Source organism: Myotis brandtii, unplaced genomic scaffold (assembly GCF_000412655.1).
Source record: "Myotis brandtii unplaced genomic scaffold, ASM41265v1 scaffold83, whole genome shotgun sequence".
Classification (NCBI taxonomy): Eukaryota; Metazoa; Chordata; class Mammalia; order Chiroptera; family Vespertilionidae; genus Myotis; species Myotis brandtii.
In genome coordinates this window covers 551,372-576,091 of record NW_005371371.1, presented here as the reverse complement: position 1 = coordinate 576,091, position 24,720 = coordinate 551,372, and the positions used below count along the sequence as shown (strand labels likewise).

At 45.8% G+C, this 24,720-nt stretch overlaps 1 protein-coding gene across 2 annotated transcripts in view; it reads left to right on the top strand.

Annotated features, from left to right (window-relative positions):
- ATP11A (ATPase, class VI, type 11A) overlaps positions 1-21,238 on the top strand; it is an 84,099-nt gene extending 62,861 nt beyond the window's left edge. Inside the window, exons 20-29 of one of the 2 annotated variants that reach the window (XM_005884444.2) lie at positions 152-326; positions 2,372-2,474; positions 2,729-2,874; positions 3,641-3,700; positions 4,487-4,614; positions 5,465-5,600; positions 11,729-11,794; positions 12,875-12,978; positions 14,972-15,137; positions 20,996-21,238. In XM_005884444.2, coding sequence (XP_005884506.1) covers positions 152-326; positions 2,372-2,474; positions 2,729-2,874; positions 3,641-3,700; positions 4,487-4,614; positions 5,465-5,600; positions 11,729-11,794; positions 12,875-12,978; positions 14,972-15,137; positions 20,996-21,238 — 1,327 coding nt within the window. Of the gene's footprint in view, positions 1-151; positions 327-2,371; positions 2,475-2,728; positions 2,875-3,640; positions 3,701-4,486; positions 4,615-5,464; positions 5,601-11,728; positions 11,795-12,874; positions 12,979-14,971; positions 15,138-17,015; positions 17,094-20,995 lie in introns of those variants that run through there. The other variant, XM_014531947.1, reaches the window with a different exon arrangement.
- Positions 21,239-24,720: the final 3,482 nt, after the last annotated feature.

Sequence of the window (24,720 nt, the reverse complement as noted above, 5' to 3'; positions counted from 1 at the left end):
AACCTATTGACAACATCAGGTTACTGTACTAGTTTTGTAATCTCTTGATCATGGATTTGTAGCCTCTCTAGATATTCAAGAAAGTTATGTGGTCTTCTAAAACCTATAAACTTAGTTATTGAGGAATCTCTCTGATTTGTGTCATTAACAGACTTTCAACAGATATGCAAGACTATGGTTTAATTATTGATGGAGCTGCGCTGTCTTTAATAATGAAACCCCGTGAAGATGGCAGCTGCAGCAACTACCGAGAACTGTTCCTGAACATCTGCCGGAACTGCAGCGCCGTGCTGTGCTGCCGGATGGCCCCTCTGCAGAAGGCCCAGGTCCGTGCTCCTGTCCCTTCTAATTATCTAGTAACTAGAGTCCCGATGCATGAAATTCGTGCAAGAGTAGGCCTTCCTTCCCCTGGCTGCTGGCACCAGCCTCCCTCTGGCACCCGGGACCCGGGCTTCCCTCGCAGCCCTGGCTTCGTCCGGGAGGTTGTCCAGTCTAATTTGCATATTACTTTTTTTATTATAGATTGACGGGTATTTAAATACTGAAAGCCATTCACTAGTTGTCATAACCACTGATTATTTCTTTTGAAATGTAGCAAAGTACCACCGTTTTTACATAGAAGCAAATGTGATAGAAATTTAAAACATGGATCTTGTTTTGCTTGTTGTGATTAGTACGGGTTCACTGAATCAAATGGATGCCCCTTTCTAGGAGAGATGTCTCTGACTGACTTGTCTTGTAAAATAAAACCGCACACACAGGTATAATCACTGATAGGAACGCACACGGAAGGCAGACGTTGTGACCTCAGCGTTACTGAGCCAGTCACATGAACCCATTTCACCTTCAGCATCAGCCTGATAGATGGCTGATGTTAATCTACTTTACAAATGAAGTACCTGAGGTGCAGAAAACCAGGGTGATGTTTCTAAAAGGAGGCATTTGGAAAATTACAGCCAGAATTTGGTTTCCAGTTTGTCGGACTCCAAACTCATGTTCTACCCACTGCAACATATTCTTGTGGAAACACACACCTGATGGTTTTTTAAAAAATACTCTTTAAAGCATTATGGCATACATATGTGAACATAGATCTCTTTCTGATATCAAACTACAACAGTTCCAATTTTGTTAAACCACATTTTAGATACACTAGACCAGTTTCTTGTGAATGATTCATGAAAGAAAACAGTAACAGCTCAGACTAACCCAGTGGGTTAAGGTGAAGTACTGAAAATCACATGCAAAGAGGTCATGTCTAGCATCCTCGCACGTGAACTACACTAATCTGTTAAGTGGCGGTGTTACTAAGAATATAGGACTCGACCTCCCTGGGTAATTCTTTGTGAGGACAAGCTGAGACTCGAAAACTCATATACATTCTATCTAAGATAAAAAATGGTTTTATTCCCTACCGCCCTCTTATGTGTCTGATTCTATGTAAACCTTATATGCACTATATATAAACGCATCTCTGAACCGAGTCTAACAAACTTTTATACAAATTAATTTTTGTTTCAGTCTCTCATCTTGAAACAAAGAAGGCAATCTACACATTTTTCCCCTCTTCTTTTTACTTCTGTATCTCAAACCATCATTTAGACACATGAATGGAAAATAGTGAGTCCCAAGAAATTGGCTAAAACATTTGGAAATTATTCATTGCATTGGACTGTCAGATTTGTTTTTACCCACATGACAAGTTTGAAAATTAAAATAGCATTAAGAATAGCTTATTTTAAAAAGTAGATGCTAGATAACAAATAGTTTGGAATAGTAATATTTTCTAATAGAATCCAATGTTCAGATTTTTCTTTTTATATTTAAATATACTTTCCCTTCTGTTTAAATATGTGAGTGTAGCTGTAACTGAAAACTACTTCATCTATTTTATGTCTGTCTTCAGGTTGCTAACCAGCCATTTCCTACTTATCTCACTGTAATCAAACCTTAGCTACTTTTGCTTTATTTTGTTTTTCTTTCAATATGAAATATATCGTATATGGATAAAATAGATCGAATGTAGTACACTTACTTTAAGCCAGGGGTGGGGAGCATCCGGCCCATGGGCTGTATAAGGCCCACAAAATCATTTGGTTTGGCCCCGCCAAGGCATTAGGGGTGAGTTAATTAAATGCTTGACCAAATATAGCAGGCTAATTTTTAAGTTGATAGTTTTGTATGATCCACAAATGATGTTATAAATAATATCCAAATGGCCCTTGGCAGAAAAAAGGTCCCCCACCCCTGCCTAAGTAAATAATTTTTTCATTTTTCTTACCTAACTTATATCTTCCTTATTTATACTTAGTTAATGATTAACCTTATCAAAAGTAAAACAGAGAAGATCAATTCTGTATTTCTTTTCCAGATTGTTAAATTAATCAAATTTTCAAAAGAGCACCCTATTACATTAGCAATCGGTGATGGCGCAAATGATGTCAGCATGATCCTGGAGGCCCATGTGGGCATAGGTAAGCCTCTTCTTTTTTTATTTCCTGCGCATCTTGGTAACTGAGATTTATCACTTCAGCTAGACAAGAAGGGGATACAGCCAAAGGCAAGATCATAGGCTTCAGATGACACAGGGCAGCATCTGGGATTTCGTACGTTCATGACTGAGAAATCTCACAGCCATGGTTGTATCTAACCTTATTTTCTTATTCCCATTTTCACTTGCATGTTGTTGAGAAAGTGTGTACTCAGCACATTTATTCTCTTCTTATAGGTGTCATTGGAAAGGAAGGTCGTCAGGCTGCAAGGAACAGTGACTATGCAATACCTAAATTTAAGCATTTAAAGAAGATGCTACTCGTTCATGGGCATTATTATTACATTAGGATATCTGAGCTTGTGCAATACTTCTTTTATAAGGTAGGAAGTACTTCCTTGCTCCTGTCACTGTTTCGGTGAAATATACTACCCGCGTTGGAATGACACATTTGGCAGATGCCTTAAGGCAGCGGTTCTCAACCTGTGGGTCGCGACCCTTTTGGTGGTCGAATGACTCTTTCACAGGGGTCGCCTAAGACCATCCTGCATATCAGATATTTATATTATGGTTCATAACAGTAGCAACATTGCAGTTATGAAGTAGCAACGAAAATAATTTTATGGTTGGGTCACAACATGAGGAACTGTATTTAAAGGGCCAGAAGGTTGAGAACCACTGCCTTAAGGGGTGATTTATGTAAAAATAGAAGTAATTGTCAGCAAGGAAGGGGCTGATCCTAGCGCTTTCCTCCCATTCGCACAATTTCATGTGGAATCAATAAGAAGATACCAGTTGTAAAATGAATGAGAAAGGGGCATTCTTTTATGATTCCTTGAACTAATTCCTTATTCATTATGCAATTTGATTCTTTCCTGTTTACACTGACAACACTCCCTCCTATCTCTTCAACAAATTTGCTTTTACATTATCTGTTCTCAGAGTTACGAGACATGGCCACATATGCACTGTAGGTGCTATTAAAAAAGAGAAAAAAATGCAAAGCCCATTACCTGCTCCTATGGGAACGTAGGACACTTTTGGGTCACTTTCCCCGGATAAAGTGGTGTCCCGTGGACAGCCTTGGGGGAGGTTGGCTGCCTCTTCCAATGTGCCCTTGAACTAACAGGCATGTGACTTGTCTTTCAGAATGTCTGCTTCATTTTCCCTCAGTTTTTATACCAGTTCTTCTGTGGGTTTTCACAGCAGGTGAGTCCTAATGTCTTAAGTCAGACGCTCCCCTGAGCCTTATCTCCCTCCCACATGGGGGTGGCTGCAGTGGGGGGAGAGTAGACAGCAGAGGCATCAGGCCAGGATGGGGAGGGAGGCCCAAGTGCCCGCAGCAGCCCATCAGCGGGTGGAGAGGAGTGGCGTGGAGGGGCCCACGTCTGCTGACTACAGGCTCTCCCGTGGGGCCCAGTGAGTAACTTGCCTATCCCAAGCCCGGGAGAGCTGTGTTGGGCTTTCTGAACGGACTGAATCTAAATCTGAGATTCTGTCTTGGTGTCTCACAGTTCATTGGCTTCTGACACTTTCAAGTGCCGAGCAGAGGTGTGCAGGCCATCTGACGGGAGAAGAGACTGTCAGGGCCCCTCCTTTCCCTCGCTCACTTGTTCTCCTGTCCTGCTCAGATGGGCTGTGGCCACCTGCTTCCATCTGAAGGGTCCGGCACTGGGGTAAATGGGAGCTTGAAGATGGCGATCAAAATTGCAAGCTTTTATGCAACTTTTTTTGTGCAAGTTTGCAGTGGCCAAATGGGGTGGGTCACCGTCGGGCCTTCTATCAGCCATGATTTTAAGCTTGACTAGTTGACATCATGAAGCTTTGAAAATTGTCCTGGTCCTTCTAAATCTGTAGAAAGAAGGCTCTGTCTGTATTTCAGAATGCTCATGTTAAAAGTCTTTGCAAATTAAAAATGTATGTTTAACAAAACAATCAAAAAAGTTTAACGAGGTGCACGGGTGGTGTTTTCAGTGGATGTTCTCCTTCCTGCAGACGCTGTATGACACCGCCTACCTGACACTGTACAACATCAGTTTCACTTCCCTTCCGATTCTCTTGTACAGCCTGATGGAGCAGCACGTCAGCATGGACACACTCAAGAGGGACCCTTCCCTCTACAGGTACGAAGCCGCAGGCACACTTGCTTTAGAGCTTGGAGAATAATAACGAGGTAGCCAGAGAGGTGCCTCCAAATAAATGCCTGGTTGAATTACTTAAAAACCGGAAACATTCAGTGTCAGCTGATGCACTTGCTTTTACCGGAGTCCTTATGCAAGAATCAATGTAATTTGACTGATTATACTTCAAATTTAGATAGAAGATTTATGTTGCATTTGAAATGTACATATTAAGCCAGTTCGTATTTTGCCATATTGTGTTTTCTTTACCATGCCTTTTTATTTTTTTTTATTTGTTTACCATGATTTTTGATAAATTACGAAAGGACTGGGGTAAGGATATCTATCCCCTTATAACCCAGTGCATCTATGACCTAAATTATTCTTTAAAAACCACATATGCTCTGCTTTATTCAGGGGGGGGGGGGGGGGGGGGGAGTTAACAGATCTGATTTTGGTGTGTTCTTTTCTGCTTTTTGAAAAGTATGTTTTAATAACAAGGAAATGATGTTTGTTATTTCAGAACTGCACTTCAGGATGTCTGGCATATGTCTGTGTTACTGGGGTTTTTTATGGCTTTTTAAATTAAACTTACTGTATTTCAGAAAACTTTAGATTCACATGTGGTTGTAAGAAAGAATACAGAGAGATTCTGTAAAACTGGGACACCCACGTAGGATGGGTGGATGGTGCCCACGCCAGTGCCCTGGTTGTGAAATCTCTCCAGTGACTTAGAGGCCCCTAGTGGACACAGGTGCTCACTGCAGAGCACAGTGGAGACAGCGGGGTCCCTGGCCCGAGGCCTATTTTAATGGAACGCAGCCACTATGTTCTCACTGTTTTCCTTCCACAGAGATATCGCCAAGAACGCTCTACTCCGCTGGCGAGTGTTCATTTACTGGACATTCTTAGGAGTATTTGACGCTCTGGTATTTTTCTTTGGTGCTTACTTCATGTTTGAAAATGCATCTGTGACCAGCAATGGACAGGTTAGTACTGAACTGGGTCTTGTTGACTTGGCTGCTTGGGAATAACCCTCGATTGGTGTTCGATCCGGGGTCAGTGCAGTCATTCAGCACAGCCTGTGGGGTCTCCTGATATTTGGGTCTCTAGCTCCCAAATCGCTTACAGGTCATAGGACGTCAGTAAATGCACTGCTCCGCATACTCGGCTTACTGTGGGAAATCCCCTTCCTGAGGGTTTTCAGACTTTGTTTCTGTAACTTATATTTCACCATTAATTATTTATCTAGCGGTTCAGTTAGATCCACCAAGCATGGCTTATTTAATATGGGAATTTCATATTTAACACATTTTCCCCTTTTTTTTCACATGTCCTTAAGTGTCCGTTTCCTTTGCAATGAGTAGATTGATAGTTTCTAATAGACATCAGCTCTCTGGTTGTTTCATAATTTCTAGGGTTTGTTTTATTTGTATCTTGATTTTTTTCTTTTTGCGACTTGCTTTCCTTCCCACTCTCAGATAATGACTACCAACACACACATGGTAAGACAATTGTGGGTGTGTCCTCTATATGTTTTTGGAGTGCATTCTAGATAAAATATTTCTTGAAAATATTTTCAAATTGTGACTTCTTCTGTGTGCTTTGTCAGTAGAAACACTATTAGCTGCTGCTCCCCTCTCCTTCCTGTAGACGAAAGTTGTATTAGAGAAGTCTGTGTACATTTGATCATTTGTACTTGGTGTTTATCTCTGGATTTCTGTGTCAGGATTGCCACTGAGTCAGTGACGGTTTTCAGTTTGACTTGTTTGAGCTTCCCTTTACCATAAATTAGAGGCAACGTATGCAGGCATGCGGGGCCTGTTGGGGACACCGCTTGGAATGTGGCAAACCCGTGCTACCTGGGACAATTGCAAAAGACATGGAGCACATGTCAGAATTGTGCCCTACCTGAATGTTACGTATTTACCTAGCCCTAAACATAAACACTGTTTTTGATGTAAATAAGGGTGGCTTGTGAACAGAAGTTTGCTTCATTTCCTGTTTGACAGAACATCTCTCCCTATGTTGTCCTCCTGTGTGGCTCATCTCTTAGAGCTGTTGGCTTGAAACCCAAAGTTCTTGCTACAGGTCCCATAGAATTTGTTTACCCATTTATTTGTTTCTCATTTCTTGTTACTAAAAGGTGCAGTTCTCTTTCATTATAACGTAAACCAGTTTTTACTAAATTGATCTTGAGAATTTTTTAAAGTCTTCTTTCACTCTTCTACAAACTTTGCATTTTTCTGGAATTTGTTCTTTGTCTTAGTTTATTTTAATTGAATAATTTCTGGATGCTAGCAGGCCATAAATGTCATTAAACAGAGCTGTCTTATTGTTCTTTATGTTTCTTTTATAAGATTGTCCTTATGGGTTACGCTTTAAGTAAGCGTCTTGTATGTATCTTAAAAAGAACTAAGCTTCTGTGTCCTGAGGATGAAATTCCAGGACCATGGTAGCCAGCCGATATGGAAGTAAGTGCCATTCATCAGGCACTTTATTTGCAGTTCATGTTCACAAATCTTATCCTCTCTCAACTGCCATCGCCCATGGACATATTCATAGTTGAAGAAACTTCACTTCAGACAGGTTAAAAAATTTATACAAAGTCAGGTAATCAGAACTCAAACCCAGGATATTTGGTACGAAATTATAGTATTTGTTGTAGTCCATGCTGCTGCTTACCAGTAATTGTTTAATCTCAGTGTTACATAGTAAAATTAGAGGTGTGCCTGAAAACCTATAGGGAGTGCTGGTTGACCAGTGTGGTGGGGCTTTGAGGTACAGACCATAGAGAGGCCTTGCCAACGTGACGTCTGAGCAGCATCTTCTCCTCCTGCTCAAATTCCAGTAGCCCTGATGTGTCTCCAACCAAACTTCCACCAGCCACTCCTTATACCGCTGTGGGTCAGTGGATGCGGTGCTGTTTTGAGGCCTTGCATATTATCCAAGGATTTCTACCAATTCTTGACTTATCTCCTATTTCCTGTTTCCTTAAGGACACCCTGAGCCCCTACAGATCCTAAATACTAACGTCTCAACTTCTAGAATGATGCTTTTCTGCAGCACTTTTATATCTTCCATAATTACCACTTGCATGCCTTTGTTCAGCCATTATTGGACAAAACTGTTTATTAGAATTTGAAACAATGACAGAAAGAGAGACCAGGGTAAAGAAAACACAAGTTGACCTGTACCACTCCCACTAAGAAATCCCTAGTGGGTGACTTGCCACTCACTAGCCAAGAGCTGTGAGAGTCCTCTGCTCACTGGCCTGTCATGACAAAGATTGAACACGCATAATGCACATCCTGTCATATGAAAAGGTTCTGAGACACATAGTGATATTAGGAAGCAGTACATGGGGCAGTTGGTGCCAAATAAGGTATTTAATGTGAGGTGTTTGTCTGTCTATAGTTATGCATTTTAGAGGCGAAATTTGCTCCAATTCACTAGTGCTCTATAGAAGTTAAATAATCTAAGAACCTAGAGTTATAACAGCAAGATGAATAATACTCATAGCATCCCTAATTATGAGTGATAAGGGTGTAAAGGACCTAGTGTGGACACTTACCTGTGTCACTAGGAAGACAGGAGCTCCAAGAGATTGGCATAGTCCAAGGCCACTCCAGGTCAAGTGCAAGGCCAAGGCTGCATGTCTGCTTGTTAGCTCTAGACACACACACACACACACACACACACACTGTGTCTGGGCATCTCTAGAGGGAGCCTTTCTCATTCTGCATTGTTGATGCTTAAATTTTTGTTTGTTTGGGGGAGAAGAGTGTTAGATCACTTGCAGAACTAAAAGTAGTATCATAGGCTAGTTCTGTAGTAATTCAAGTAAACTTGCAAAATGCCAGTAAATATGGAGTAGTCTCAGGTGACTGATGGTGATGCCCTTGGTTCTAAAGTGGCAGGGCAGCGTGGAGGTGATAATGCTCATCACTGTTCTGATGGTGTGTCCTGACAAACGAGAATGCATCTTCTTGGTGGTATAATTAGATGCCCTGTTTTATTGATTGTCAGTAGGGGAGGACCACTTTTTTAAAGAACTGAATCATTTTATAGGAATGTTTATAAAACACATGTAGTTTTGAGAGAACACTAGAATCATGGATAACTTTTGAAAAAGGGAAATTCACTTAGGGGCATTTTCTGCACAGACGTCATGAGCCATAATTACTTCTCAAATGAGAATGCTAAGGCAATGATTATTATTGTTGAACAGCAGGGTATTCTTAGGTGAACACTTGAAAGTTTAGAGCATGGTATAATATAAGTCAGTAAACATCCAGGTAGCTGCAATTTGAGCCATCGCCAGCCAGTGGAGCAAGGACAAGTTATGCCAGCAGACTTGGTAGCAATCCGGAATCTGTGCATGAAGGAAATGTAATAGGTGTTTCTTGAGGCTGTGATCTTGAAAAAAAAATGCAAGTCAGGTTTGTTGTGGGATATTTGTATGCATAAAAATTAAATTGGTCTGGATCTTAGAGCTTTAAAAAGCAGGAACATTTTCTGCAAAATACCCATCTTCAGAAGAGAGAGGAAGAAGTGGGAGAAGGGATTAAATGTAGATCTGTTGGAGTGGCAGGCTCCAGAGACATTCTACGAAATTCTCATTATCATCTGAGTGAGGCTATGAAGTTAGTGACATTCTCAATGGAGATAGCAGTTAGGAAATCAGGCTATTGGGGGGCATGGGAGCTAATGAAACTTGAAAAAAGATGGTCCCTCCAGACAGTTCTTTGAGAAAGAGGGTTGGTATCCCAGTGAACCATGCCACCTCCCACCACAAAATCCATAGAAATAATGGCAAACAATTTTAGTAATACGTTTTCTATTAGCAGTTAGCCTAAGGGCTTCCTTAAAACAAATAAGAAAATTCAGAGGAATTTAGAGATGTTACCATGATTGTCTATCCCAAAGAGCCAGAAGTATCGAGAGAGCATAGGTGAGGGTGGAGCAGATCCCAGCATTGCCCAGGATTCCAACCAAATTTTCAGTTCTGGGTTCAAGGTAGTTGTGCTTTGTTGCTATTCACCTGTAAATGACAGCGGAGGCCCATGTGTTTTACTGGACTAGGCATCGGGATGCCTAATTTGAGATCCCAGGTCCACCATAATCCACAAATACAAGAAAACCTGGCGGTGCCCTAGAGAAGTACCCCCTTACCCTCTAGAGAGAGAAATAAAGAAGTCACTTGAGTGGCTGAAAGCTTGTCCCTGATTTGTGATGCTGTTGGAGATAGCCTATCACTCTTCTGTGCCGACTCCATTTCCACAATTTGCTATTATTGAACACTTTAAAATGAGTTCCAGGTTTCCTGCCCAGCAGGGGTGGAAAACAAGCAGGCAGGGTGTGCCTGGTCCCACCCATGGTGCCCGCATGGGATTCAAAGCCGCCCTTCGCCTTACAGCAGGGTCACCCCTCACTTTGGCCAACAGCATCGGCCTCCAGTGAAAACAAAACAGAGCCACTTTCTCTCCAACACCCAGCTGGCCAATCATTGTTGTAGTCCTCTGCCAAACTGCAGCCAGACTCAGTTATAAATGTTCCCGCCTCGGAAGTTAAGCATTGAAGGGAGAACACATTTTTGAGGATTTCCCAGCCTGACCATGAATTGCCACCTGGGGCCAGAGAGCTCTTGGCTGTGGGCTGCCCAGTGCAATTAGCAGGCCCCTGGCCTCTGCCTGCTAGATGCCTGTGGCACCTCTCCCCCCACTCCCCCCCCCCATGGTGACAGCCAAAAATGTCTCCAGGCACTGCAAGTGTCCCCTGGAGACAGAATTCTCGCACCCCCTCCCCACTGAGAGCCACTGGTGATTGTGGCTCCGAGTGACGGAAGCCCGGTTTCGCTCATGGTGCTGAAGTAAAGGATAAAGTGTAAAGAGATGCTCATTGGGGGCAGGATCCTTACGAAGTCTGTTTACAACCAAGTCCTTACACGTTACTTAGTTTTCCTTCTGGAATTCTACCAGTGTTCTTACCTCACTAGATATATCACAAGATGGGTAGCCTACACATTCACCTGAGTGGAGTCACATGTAGTTGAAAATTTGTATTCCAGTTTTTTAAATTTGTTGTGAAATAAAGCTTTATAATCTGTTAAAGAAGGACAGCAACGTTTTCTCAGAGGCATGGTTCGCAGTACCAGGCACAGCAGGTTCTTAGTGTGAAAACCTGGAAGAAACTTACTCTTAGAATTGCCCCCTGAGGGGAAGAAGTCTCCAGCAGCAGATGTTTTATTTTGCTTGTGTCTTTGTCTGTAGGTGGGAATGTGTTGTTTTCATGATGTGACCGTGAGTGCTTCCATCCCACACCATCCCCGGCAGCCTGCCCGGGTCCTCGGGTGCCTGGAGCCCTGCTCCCTGCTCTCGCCTCTCGGCAGCCTCTTCTGAGGGACTGTTGACATGTCTGTGGTTCTGGCCATCAGACTGGCTGCAGGGGGCCTTCACGCAGCTCTGTCTTGTCTGCCTCATTTCTCCCTTTCCTGCGATTTTCCCGAGGAAATCCTAACCATGTGTCGCACATACGTGACGTGGTTTTCACTGGCTGCTTACTGGCAAAATGTTCCAGCGCTTGCTTTTCTTCCAAAGCAGGCAGGTGTTGGACTTGAGTCCGAAAGAGAATAGACAGAAACTCTACTGGATTTATTCTTGAACGTGCAGAAGGCGTAGAACTGGGTAATCGGGTAAATGTCGCTTCGACATGAAACTCGAAACAGAAAAACCAGAGTTAGCATTATGCATATGTAATACCTGCTCTTCAGTGTTTTTCTTGCTCCCAGTTTGTGACGTTAGGACTGATGTGTGTTGACAGCACCGAGGGAGCCAGTATCGGGGTGACAGGACTGTCAGTGTAGGAAGGGCTGTTTCCACCTCTCGGTCACTGCCTGGCCCTGCGGGATGGCACTGGGGAGCCGGGGGGTGAGCGCCCAGGGTGTTCACTGCCATCTCCTTTCACTTTGTAGTAACAAGACCTAGTCCCTGTATCTTGGGGGTGTGGAGTGTTGGCGCAGGACAACAATGAGATGTATGCTCTAAACACTCTCGTTTGAGTGTGAAAGGGGGGAAATGCGTATTAACAAAAGACTGCCTGGACTCTGTCCCCACAGATATTCGGAAACTGGACCTTTGGGACGCTGGTGTTCACTGTGATGGTGTTTACCGTCACACTAAAGGTAAATTCTCCCGTGTTGGTGCTGCTTCTTCTGGCCACGGTTAACCCCGGCGTGTGTAGGTCTCCCCGTCTTTGAACTACAAATCTGTTCCAAGTTACAATCCACACTAGCACACAGCCCAGATGAGCACCTGGGCCCAGTCAGGGGGCTTCTTACCACCATTCAAATGAGTGAGACGTAGACTCAGCTCACCCCACGATCCAGTACACAGACCTCCAGAATTATACAGAAGGCAGATGCAGGAATGAGCCTTTTCTTTTTTTAATTTGTTTTTTATTAAATTATGTGTTAGTTACAGTGGACATACAATATTATATTAGTTTCAGGAGTACAGCATAGTGATTAGACATTTATGTACCTTATGAAGTGATCACCCCCATAGGTCTAATACCCATCCCGTAACAAACATAGTTATTACAATGTGATTGCCTATAGTCCCGATGCTGTCCTTTACAGCCAAGGCTACTTGTATAACGGGCAATTTGTACTTCTCAATCCCTTTCACCTTTCCCACTCATCCCTCAGTGAGCCTTTTCTTTGTAAAAGGATTCGGATTCGAATTATTTTCATTGGCAAGCCCACCTGCCCCCCAGTATAATAAAAAATGCACTTGAACTGAAATCAATGCATTATGGAAAATCCAGCTCTTTTGAAAGTCAAATTCTATATGGGACATTATTATGGAAGTCCCCACACCTATCAATCTGAGTTTTAAAAAGTGATACAAAGAAAATCCAAAAGTAATTTTCTTAGTAGTAACATAGCCAGTGCCTTAAGCGATCGCCGCCGAGTCCCTGCTGTTGGAGAAACACTTCCCAGTGCGTTTCCCCCGGATCCGGGTGAGAGTTACTAGGAATGCTGTGATTACAAAGACGTGACGTCACACATTCTGTATCTTCATTGGAAGAATAAGGGCTTGTTTTCCTTGAGCAGTTTCATGTGGACATTTGGCTAAAATTAAGGTATATTAAGGTACTGGTTGGTTAGTTGGTTGGTTTCATTATTTTCTGGCTCTCTTTCCTCGCCATGGCTCATGTGACATGTAGATAATCCCACTGCTCATCACCTTTTTTCTTCCAGCTGGCATTAGATACACACTACTGGACTTGGATAAACCACTTTGTCATCTGGGGGTCGCTGCTATTCTACGTTGTCTTTTCCCTCCTCTGGGGAGGAATCATCTGGTAAGAATTATAAGTAGCATATAATCATTATTACCTTTATACTAGTAGTCCTGCAGTATCTTTCATCGGGGCCTCAAAACACATTTTCCATTTAACCTCATTCCTGTGTGCAAGTATTTGTTGAATGCCTGCTGTGTGCAAGGCACTGTGCCATGGCGGGAATGAGGTAGGCATGGTCCCTACCCCTTGCGCCCCACATTTTCAGTGGTGGCAACATGCTGGATAATAACTTACCGGGGTTTTGACAAGTGAGGAACAAACCGGATGCTATAGCAAGGGGCCTATTTCACACTGAAGGTCAGAGAAGGTTTCTCACATAAAATTGTTATTTAAACTGGAACCTGGGAGAAAATCACCATCATCGTAACAGGTCTCACTTATTAAATGCTTCCTAGAATGAGGCATGGGCTGAGTATTTGACAGCACATGTCTCATTCTGTCTTCCTCCCAACCACATTCTCCGTACATTGCAAGTGATAAAATGGACAGAGAGAGCAGCGCCACTGGGCCGAGGCAGCCTGACGCCAGACAGAGCCCTAAGGAAGAGAGATGCATGTGCAAAAGCACTGTGGCAGGGCCATGGCCAGTCCACTGTGACTGGAGAGGAGCCTTGGTCCAGCTGGAAAAGTAATCCTGATGAGGGCAAGAAGTGGCTGCATTTGACATGTGTTCTGGTACTGTCACAAGCACACCTTCGCCCATGCTCTTCCTACCACCAAAAATGCCCTTTCCAATTAGCCTTCCTCTTGAGCTCTTATTCATCCTTCAGAACCCTGTGGTTCATTGTCCTCTTCAATGCTTCCCTCGAATCACCTCACAGACGGTTCCACCTCGTCCCCTAAGCATTTATTCATTCTCCTGTCATGGAGGTACCATATTGTTTTATAATTCTCCTGTGTACATTTCTACCTTCCGCGTAAAGCAGAGCATTTCCTGAGCAGGGCTGGGCCTAGGGGAAGGTAAGTGAGAAGGTCCTAGTGGCTATGACCTGGGAGGGAGTGCCTCTTTCGATTAGGCCTGGCTGGATGTGAGTCCAGAAGCAATATCCTCTCCACTTTGCAACTTCAATATTGAGCACAGGTCCTGAGAAACACGGGGCAGCCCCTGAAAGTAGAGAAGCCTCTGTGATCAACCTTGTCCCCATGTTGGCCCTTGCTGAACCTCTCATTACATTACTGCCCTCTCGTGACCAAAGCCATGCATTACATGTTCTTTGCGATCTGGAAATAGAGAAATCTTAGATAAGTTTTGGGTGGGTTTCCAACAACCCTGTGCCAAGCTTTAAAAAATCCCTGAAATACTAGCGAACTTTCCCAAGTTGTTAAAGCTGCAGCCCTGGAAGAGGAAAGTTCATCCTGAAAACTTCTCTGACTGGCTCCTGGGCCTTGGGGTTTAGGGATCATGAAACTGTAAATCAGGTTCAGCATTATATCAATTGCTGCACCCTCTTCAACTTCTTTTATGGAGCCCAATATAGATATTTCCTTTGAGGTATAGATTTGCCTGACAGGGAAGCCATTTCATGCTCTGTATTTTTATAGACAATTTTAAAGAATTTTATGGCATAAGCTTTAGGTAGTTAACTAGAGCTCTGATGAACAGGACCTTTGTAAATCTTCATGTCAATAGCCATTGTGATTCTGAGATACCAAAAAAATTACCCATTTTAATCTTTTTAAATCCTTTTTGTGATTCTGAAACTGAACTTCAGGGACTTATTTTCCCTTTGGGATGACTTCATACAATCCCCTCCTCTTTTCCCATTCAGAACACCCCAGCGTTATAGGGGAAGTTCTCCATCCCATTGGGTCTGTGGTTAATTCGAAGCAGGCAGGTTCAGTGGCTTGCCCAATGACCATCGGTGCCAGAAGTTAAAGCTGCCAGGACAAAGGGCTCTTTGTGCCAGTGGGGGAAACAGCGGGATTTCAGTGTTTCTCCTGATGATTTCTGACCTGCCATCCTGTTGTTTTTCTTCTTTCCCCCAACGCTCCAGGCCATTCCTCAATTATCAAAGGATGTACTATGTGTTCATCCAGATGTTATCCAGTGGCCCTGCCTGGCTGGCCATCATCCTGCTCATCACGATCAGCCTCCTTCCCGATGTTCTCAAGAAAGTCCTGTGCAGGCAGCTGTGGCCCAGCGCCACAGAGAGAGTCCAGGTACCCGGCTGCTCCCGCAGGGGCGTGGGCGCTGCAGTCCCCAGATTCAGAGCAGGACATGGTCATTACCAAGGGTAGCATGAAAGGTTTGGGTTGAAAGCGTCATCAGTACAGGTATTATAATAAATTTCATGGTAGTTGATTTTAAACATTAACTTAGGTAAAATTCAAGATGACCAATGTTTAGACCTAAGCAGCTAGTCAGCTGAAATAGGAAAAAGATTAAGCCAATACAAAAGACCAATTATTTCATGTAAATCTAAAAAAGTTTTTTTAAATCAATCATTATTTTAAAAATAAAATTGCATTATTTTTAGGAATGGTGAATTTGGCTCAAAACTTTAGCATTTACACTGGGAAATTCTGGTAGTTAGTCAGGCTACTTATTTTCCACATTCCCAAATTGAGGCCAATAAACTGAATTCTGGATTCAGGTAAGAAGTGAGATATGCAAAGTGACCAAACTGGCATAGGACACCAGAAGGTGTCACTCAGAGCTTTCCAAAACCACGCTGGCCCTTCCAAGAGCTCTCAGGGAGGGCACATCCCCCACCTCCTCACCCCTGCAATCTCAGGGAGGGCACAACCCCCATCCCCTCACCCCTGCAATTTCAGGGAGGGCACATTCCCCATCCCCTCACCCCTGTAATCTCAGGGAGGTCACATCCCCCCCTCACCCCTACAATCTCAGGGAGGTCACATCCCCCACCTCCTCACCCCTGCAATCTCAGGGAGGTCACATCACCCACCCCCTCACCCCTGCAATCTCAGGGAGGTCACATTCCCCCATCCCACCCCTGCAAAATCTCAGGGAGGTCACGTCCCCCACCCCCTCACCCCTGCAGTCTCAGGGAGGTCACATCCCCCACCCCCTCACCCCTGCAATCTCAGGGAGGTCACGTCCCCCACCCCCTCACCCCTGCAGTCTCAGGGAGGTCACATCCCCCACCCCCTCACCCCTGCAGTTTCAGGGAGGGCATGTCCCCCATCCCCTCATCCCTGTGATTTGCCCATGGAGGTGCAGAGCCTCAATAAGGAGAAGGAAGGGCCCTGGTGAGAGGGTGGAAGCCACAGCTGAGGCTGTTTCTGCAGGTTGCATGTCTTCCTCGTAGAGCACAGGTGGTTGTGCAGGTGAAGGAGGGAGGGCGGCTGTAAGGCAGAAGAGGACATGTCATAGGTTCTGGGAGCAGTGGTGAGGCACTCCAGAAAGCTTACATGGCCCCAGTGGTCTGGATCTCCGAGTGCTGTTGGCCCACATTTGGGATGGAAAACAGGTAGCCCCCACTGGGGTGCCGTGGACGTGGTCTGGCACTGCCTTTTTCCCACCCCATCTGATCCCGGCAGTGGAGTGGGATCTGGGTTGGTGAGCTTTCCCAGAACTCTGGTGTTCATTTAAAATGTTGAAGCCAGCGGCACCAGTTCCTAGCGATTCCCTCCTGTATGTACCTGCCAGGTTTGTAAAGTCGGCGCTGACACAGACTCAGGAGATCGGCGAGAGTGTGCACGTCTGACTGCCCTACGAATTGTTTCGAGTTTTCACCTTTAAACAAGTGATATAGGACAGGGATGTTTTTAGGGCTTTGCTGGCAAGGAGGAGAAGTACAGCAGGAGTGAGGTCCACACGGCCTTCTAGCAAGCGAGTGTCCCCGGACACGGGGGGGCTAGGACTGTTAGGGGCGTGGCCCACATTGTCTGGTCGCTTAGCACGCTGCATTGGTGTATGTGGGATATTGTTGGCATTTAATCAGACTCACCGTTGTTCTTGTTTCTCTCTTCCTTTCCTCGTTCCCTTCCGTCCTCTGACCTCTGTGGCTAAATAACACTGCTACCTTATCTAATGATGTGCGTGGCCCCTCCTGAACCTCCCGGGACTGCCAGGCTAAGAACCAGTGCCTTTCTGTCGAGCAGTCCACCATCTTTATGCTTTCTCAGACTTCCAGCAGCCTGAGTTTCTGACGGAACAGGTGATGCTTTCTGTCTTTTTGCATGTTTGAGTTTATAGTCACAGGACAACAGAGGGCTGACTTTTAATAGCAAGAGCTGTCGAACACACTGGTGTTCACGGCTCCTATGTCTGTGATCACCACCACCACACCAGGAATTACAGGGCTGACTCGTACCTGGATGTGGGAAGGTCATGTGGACTGTGATTTCTATCAATACCACTAACCAGTGTTTCTCTCTCAGCGTCCATTGGAAGTATTATCCCACCTGCAGGGGTGGCTGCGTCTTCACTCAGGCCCAGCCGAGCGCATCGGGCTGTGCTGCCTTAAATTCGTGCTTCCTACACATGAAGGTGTGGGTGTGGCAGTTTCTTAAGTCACGCAAGCCCCGATGTGAGCAAAGTTTCCTCAGTGCCGTCCTTCTCTCCGCAGCCCAAAGAGGATGGGTAGCAAGACCTTCTCACTCACATTCACCTCGTAAATCCATTCTGCAGACAGGGAAACTGAGGCCTCCCCAGGGCAGTGTGCTCGGGCCAGCCATCTGGGCTGTGGACAAAGCCAGGAGAAATGTGTTTTGAGTCAAAAGTTCTACCAAATTCATTTTTAAAAATTTTGTTTTAATCTGATTGTTTCTAGAAAAAGCCTTCTACTTTGCTTTAAATGGTTGTAGTAGCCTATTTCTCAGCCATGGAGAGCCCATCACACAGCATTTCTCTGTGGCAGTCGCCTTGGATCAAAGCCTTTTATCAGAGCCAAGATTTGAGGGACAACACATTAACTAGTGTCTGTTTTCCAGCTGTATGCCCGTGTACCCAAATACCACATTCATGTGTTCCCCCAAAGTAATGCTACTTGGAAAACACATTTGGTATTTATGGTTTACTAATGCAGTTTAGGAAAATGTTTAAATAGGAAAATGCCTAAAGCAAGGGAAGGCTCCTTTTTTCTTTAAATAACAGCTCCTCCTCTATACATTTTAAACACTATTTTTTAACTAACAAGATGGCACTTTTTTTTTTTTTTTTTTTTTTTTTTTTTTAGTTCAAATGGTTATTGGCAATCGAAGTTTCCTAATCTGGTGCCATCAGAATTAGAATTAATTACCTAGCCTCATGTCGCTGTTTACATATCTGAAAGGGCTCAGGATGGAATTATTGGGACACTTTAATCAGTCCCAGGGCCACTGATGAAATCGATCCAGTCATGCCAGCTCTGGGCTGAAAGTGAGAGCTCTAACTGCAGTTTAGTGAGAGTTGATTCGCTTCTATACCTTTGCAGAAGCCAGGCTCTGGCTGCTTGGAGCAGGTTGTCTCTGAGTGCTCTGTGGTGGCTAGCCACACGGGGTGTGACCACAGGTGTCCCCACACCCACACCTTCACACAGCGTTCCTGCAGCCAGCGCGCTCCTGGCACACACGAGGTGAGGCTGGTGTTGCTGTAAAACCACCCAGATGGTTGCAAAACTTTGGAGGAATAAACATTTGGTTAGTTCTCATATGGAACATACAGTACTTCAAATGGATGGATTGTTTTTCTTTTAACCTGTTCTATTAAAAAGTAAAACATCGCAGGCACCAGGTTTCATATATATGTGTGTGTGTATAAATACATATATATATATATGTATTTATCTATAGCTACCTATATTTTTATATATAATTGAATTATATATAATTCAAAGGGCAACAACTCTACCTCCTGTTTAGCTCATTCTTCTCCTTCCCAGAAGACATTCTGCAATTCAGACCTGTGGTACTTTACTTTTTAAAATCTTCTTCCTATTACTGAGAAACTAATATGATCAGACTGGAAAGTCCTAGTGTTCATATTCCCAGCCCCGCTGACCTGCAGCACTGAGCTTTCAGGATCCTAGCCGTGGGCAGGACTCTTCTGTTTGACTAGAGACAGGGCTGAGGATCAGAAGGAAAAGGAGAGATGGGAGGACAGAAGGATGGGGCAGACAGGAAGACAGGCAGAAGGACAAGGGTGGCAGGCACACAGTTCTCCCCTCAGGGAACCTTGGTGCTCTTTTCTTGGGAGGGGGGCAGCTGTCTAGTAAATGGCACTTGAGAAGCCTTCAGCTGAGTGTGGCAGGATTTTTGGCTTCAGGGTTCTGGAAGCATTTCCTGTGCTCGTGACAGAGGCTGGCCTTTGCTGGGTTGGGAGCAGGCCCGGCAGGTGGCCCTTCAGCTGAGACCCTGCTCTCCCGCATGGCCCATCCTCTCTGCACCAGCTCCCTCCCGCTAGGAAGACCACCTCTTTCCCCCAGCAGAGCCCCTGGGAATGCCCACACTGACAGCCCCGTGCCCATCTGCCCCAGGTTTTGCACAGACTTCCAGGTGGATCCAACATGCCCCATTCACGCAGAGGGGCCTAGTGAGCGGCCCTCGTGGGCACTGGCCCCCACCCCAGCTGCAGGGCCGGATTCTGCCCTCAGCGGCCCGGAGAGCTCCCTTGGTTCCCCGTGTGGCAGCCATCTCAGTGTCTTTCCTCGCCTTGCAGAAGAGCTCGAAACCCAAAACAGCGGTCGATGCCGCGCTGAGCCCGGACAGGCCACTGCTGACGGACGTCTTGCCGGGGCCGAGGCGTGATTAGCCCACGGATAGGTAACGACGTCCACCATGCTGCCTGGCAGGCCCCCTGGGTGTGCTGTGCTCTTTCAAACTGTCTGTTTTTCCTCCAAAGTTTTGCTGTGCTGTGCCGTTTTGATAACAAAGATTCATTTAAAACAAACAAAAAAAGGAAATCATTTTTACACACACACGTGTATTTCTATCCCAGGTAAGTGCCCTGCCTGAGAGTGGCTGGACTGCATATGGTTGAGTGTCGTGTACACACATGTGGATATGCACACATCCCCGACATGCACATCCACATCCACACGCCGTGGTGAACGTGGTTCCACGTGCAGTTGCGTGAGGTCCCCGCGTGGTGTGCTCGGTGCTCGGTGTGCCAGAACAATCTCATTCTTCGTCCCTGGTGGTGGAAACGGCTTCCCTTCACAGGTCAATCAGGAAAGGCCCTCTTTGGAAATAAAAAGGAGTGCTGGACGTTAGCCCAGGCAGGTCTGGCACGAATGCACTGTTGTCTGTCAGCTGAAGCTGGTGCTGTGTCTGGGCCCAAAAAACAAGGAGAGGAAACGCAGCCGTGTTCACACTGAGCTAGGTTCTTCGGATTTGACAACCCCCCTCCTCTACCCCAAAGCAGGCACACTGGGAATGCTCATTCCTTTAAAATAGATTTCTCCTCGCCCGGCCGGCACTCAGTGATTGAACATCGACCTGTGAACCAGGAGGTCAGAGGTCGATTCCCAGTCAGGGCACATGCCTGGGTTGTGGGCTCAATCCCCACTGTGGGGCGTGCAGGAGGCAGCCGATCAGTGATTCTCTCTCATTGATGTTTCTCTCTCTCTCTCTCCCTCACCCTTCCTCTATGAAATCAATAAAAATATATTTTTTTAAAATAGATTTCTCCTCGCTGGCTGCCCCTCACTCCCTGCCTGCTCAATGTGAAGGTGTCTAGGATGAGTCGCAGGTCTCCCTGGGCTGTTAAGAAACAGCACGGCCCCATTTGTGTGACTAGAGATAAGCGTAGGCGGGAGCCAGCGAGCCGGCGGGTCAGGACGACGTGGCCCCGTCTCTGAGGGGTGGCGTGGCACTCTTACACTAAAGGAATCAGACCTGGTCCCTGGGGCCTTTATCAACATTGTCTTTCCCCAACGATGGGACAGCAAGGGGAGTTCGTAGCCAGACCGAGGGTCACCGCTGCCTCTGCCGCGGTTCACCTGGATGGACGCCGGCTGACCGGTGTCCTGCAGTGGGAGCCCCCGACCAGGACGATGCAGTGACTGCGTCGGATCATCGTGGGTGGGATTCTTGCGGAGGGGCCTGACTCTGTCTTCTCTGTTTCCCGACAGGACATGCCCACCCAGAGTCGGGACCTCTTTGAAGTCAGCCGTTTTGTCTCTCTGCACAGCCCCCACACCTCGGCCATCTGCCCCACACAGGTGACGCTAACGTGCCCAGAGAGCAAGGAGTGCTCGGTCCTCCCTCCCATGGTCTGTGTCTCGGACACCTGTCACCATCCCAGCGGGAAGCCCTGCTGCCATGAGCCCTGCAGGGAGGCAGGTGGCGAACAGATCACCAGTTCAAGCCTTTAAGACCCGCAGGCGGGTGTACGCCGCGCACGCCGGTGCTTGTCCTCTGCCCCCAGAGGAGGAAGAAGGGGCACAGGACCCGTCTGGAGTGCGGAGGCTGGCAGTCTGCATTGTCATTTCCCACAGGCCTGGTGGCCTCGGGCATTTCGTTGGGCTGCTAAAAAGAAGGCGTGCACAGGGCCTGCTACATCCGTCCCAGGTCAGGGTCTCTGTCTGCGCCCTCCGGCATCTCCGCCACACGCATCGCCCGAGGAGGACGTCTGCTTGGAGATGGGCTCAGCTCTGAGCGGGAGGCAGTCACCCCCACACCGTCCTGTAAGCACAGATGTGACTCTCCCTTGCGGAACCGATGGTCTGGCCGCCGCTTCCTCCTCCAGAGCCCTCTGATATTCGCTTGCGGCACAGACACGGGAGTGATCGTGCATCCATCCCCCACCGAGTCGCCTGCTGTGCTGTTGCTTTTGTTCAGAACCCTCCACATACTGAAGCTGATTCTTAGGGTTGCGTCTGATTCAAAGTTTGTTTCTCTGAGGGAGATGTGACCCCTGTGTTTTGGACTCTGTGTGTTTCCATGTCTCTCCCTTTCCCGTTCCCTCAGAGGGAAAAGAGTACTCACTTAGGAGGAATGGGCAGTACTGTCCATTGAAGCTTTCCCAGTACCAGTTTTGAGATATTTATCTTTGCCTCCAAGGGTGAGGCGTGTCAGTTTACTCTTTATTTCGTGGGGGCCAGGGGAAGGGTGGTGGTCTCTTTCAGCGCCCTCACGGAGAGGTGGCCTCAAGGGGCAGTGTTCATCTTCCAAAATCTATACAGGCCCGCGCGGGTCTGCCCCCTAGATGGCCTGTGGGTTCTAAAAAGCAATATCGCCACTCTAGGCTGCCACCTCCCTGGTAGCTCTGACCAAAGCTCACGCTGAGCTTTCTGTTCGACCTCTGCCTTGTGCGTGCTGTCCAGTGGGTAGACCATCAGGAGGCTGCTGAGTTCAAGTTCTGTCACTTTCCTGCACTGGCGTTTCTATTTCTGGGAATAACCTAGTTGACATTATAGCCTTAATGGTCCATAAGAAAGACATTTCAGTGTGAGATTCAAACTTGAAACGTTAAAACTGATGCCTTTTTAGAAAAGTGTCACCCGGAAACTAACCTAAAAGCAGGGTCCTGGTCCGCTGGCCGATCTCACGCTGTGGAGTTGGGGGACGTTGGTAAGTGAACCCAAGTCTGCTTCTGAGATGCTGGATGTTACATAGTTTTGGAAGTTCAAATTTCACAATTTGATCGTATAATGTTTCACCTAAAGTATTTATTTGATGTAGGGGATAAATTCACAGTAAGAACAGTGAACACAGAGTAGTTGGGATGAATTGAGGGCAAGTGTGAACACCATACCAAAGACTAGGTAACGAAAGTCTGGCGCCCTGTCCATCCTGAGGGTCGTCCTCACCACACCCACCCGTCCCATCCTGTCTTCCTGACACTCCCCATGTTCTGTGTGTGGTGGCAGCCCTTGGCTGTTCTGATCCACACTAGACCCTGCAAACAATGGTGTGCACATTTTTACAACCGTTTTTAAGAACCTAATATGGGTATAAATGTAATACCTGTAGGGGGGACAGATTCTCTGTATGTTTAGTTAACAAATTCTTTGTAATGTATTTTTTTAGGAATCTTAAAATTGCCTTTGCACTGAAGTATTTTCATAGCTGTTTATATCTCTTATTCGTTTATTTGTCAACATACCATGTCTAATTTTTAAAGTATGTTTTTAAAGCTTTTTATTTTTTAAGTTGATGAAATTTTGGCCACTTTAAATTCTGGTGAGAGTTTTGGCTGAATGTCTCGATATCTGATGAATGTGAATTTTCAGGTTTGATTTTATTCTCTACACCTGTTCGTTTTTGGTGTTTCTGGTGGCAGTGATTCGTTGGAAGGCATATTCAGAGTGTAATATTTTGCTATGCTTGTTCTTCACAGTTCATTGCAATTTCATCTGCTTTTTGTTTTGTTTTTAATTTCCATCTTTCCGCCTTAAAACAGAAGCTTCTTACTTGATGGTTCGGTATCTTCTTTCCACCTGTATTGAGACGGTTACCATTTACCTCAGATCATTGAAGTCGCATGTGAAAGTCACTAAGCCTGTACATGCTCCATAATGTTTCCTAAAAACGTGTGGGAAATGAAGGGACTCTGCCTGCGAGGGGCAGGAGACAGAAACAAAGGGAGGAAGAGAAGAGCCCCACTGAAATGACATTTCAGATATGTCTCTGATATTCAGATATTAATTAATGTTATTTCTTTTCACCTCACAGGAGTTAGCATTTACTTGCCTTTAACTTTAAAGCAAGTAACTTTAAGCATTTTCCTTAGTGTTGAAACTCTTATTCATGACTGCCTATGTTAGTAGATCATTAACTCATAATTTCCCATGTTGGTCAGAATTTCTGGTTCCTAACCCGCATTCCAGCCCAACAGCCAGTCATCTATAAGCACGAGTGGTCCCGACCATGTCACATTCTCTCACTCTCAGCGTCACATCCACTCACAGCCACACATGTGCACATGTGCCAGTTCTCATGCACACACACAACACACACACATACACGTTCCCCAGGCCCCACACATCCCTGCCTCCTTCCTAAGGGGATCACGTGAGGAGCCCCCAGAAGACAAGGCTTCTTGGGCCTCCATGCCGAGTGCCCACGGGGATACGGGGAAGGGGAGGGAGGAGGAGAGAGACTTTGCAGGGCCGCCCCTGGGTTTGAGCGGAGCTGCTGGGTAGCCCAAGCTCCTCCTTTTCAGGAAGTCCAACCTCTCCCCTCCCAACTGACACCCCCACCACCAAAGCTTCGCCCTGAGGACAAGTGGCAGAAAGTGGCATCTGGACCCTCCCAGCTGCAGGGTCTTCACAGGAGTTCAGGATCGCGGGCTGGCCCTCTGCCACGGGGCAGCTAGGATAAAAGCATCCTTCCCTTGACATTCCTATTAGAACCCAAATCAACCCACTCCTGTGCATTTGACTCAATAGGGTGAACACAGACCAGGTGACACCTGGTGGTGGCCGCCTGGACTAGGGAAGGAGGCTGAAAGCAACCTGCTTCTGCAATAACAGGTTTATAGAACTGCAGTTTGGCCTGGTGAGATCTTGCAACTTTAACTACAAAAATGTCTCACCCCTGCTGTGCTCACTATTCTTAAATTGCTGGGCATCACCAAATGTTCAGTGCAACCTACAGGGAGTTTTCTGGCCTTTTTCTTTAAACCACTAAGTTCACCTCTTTTGCACTGACTAGTAATAACCTAAAGCAACCACTTCTACTTTACCTTTAAATTAATATTATTTATTTGATAACTCAATATAACACCGTGGTATGCAGTTTCTTGTGTTCTACGTTTCTTTTAGAAGTTTCCCATTTGTAACTTTAAAAACAGGAAAAATTTCTGTTGGTTAATTCATTTTTTTTAAGTAGAGGGTAGGTAAATGAGAATGAG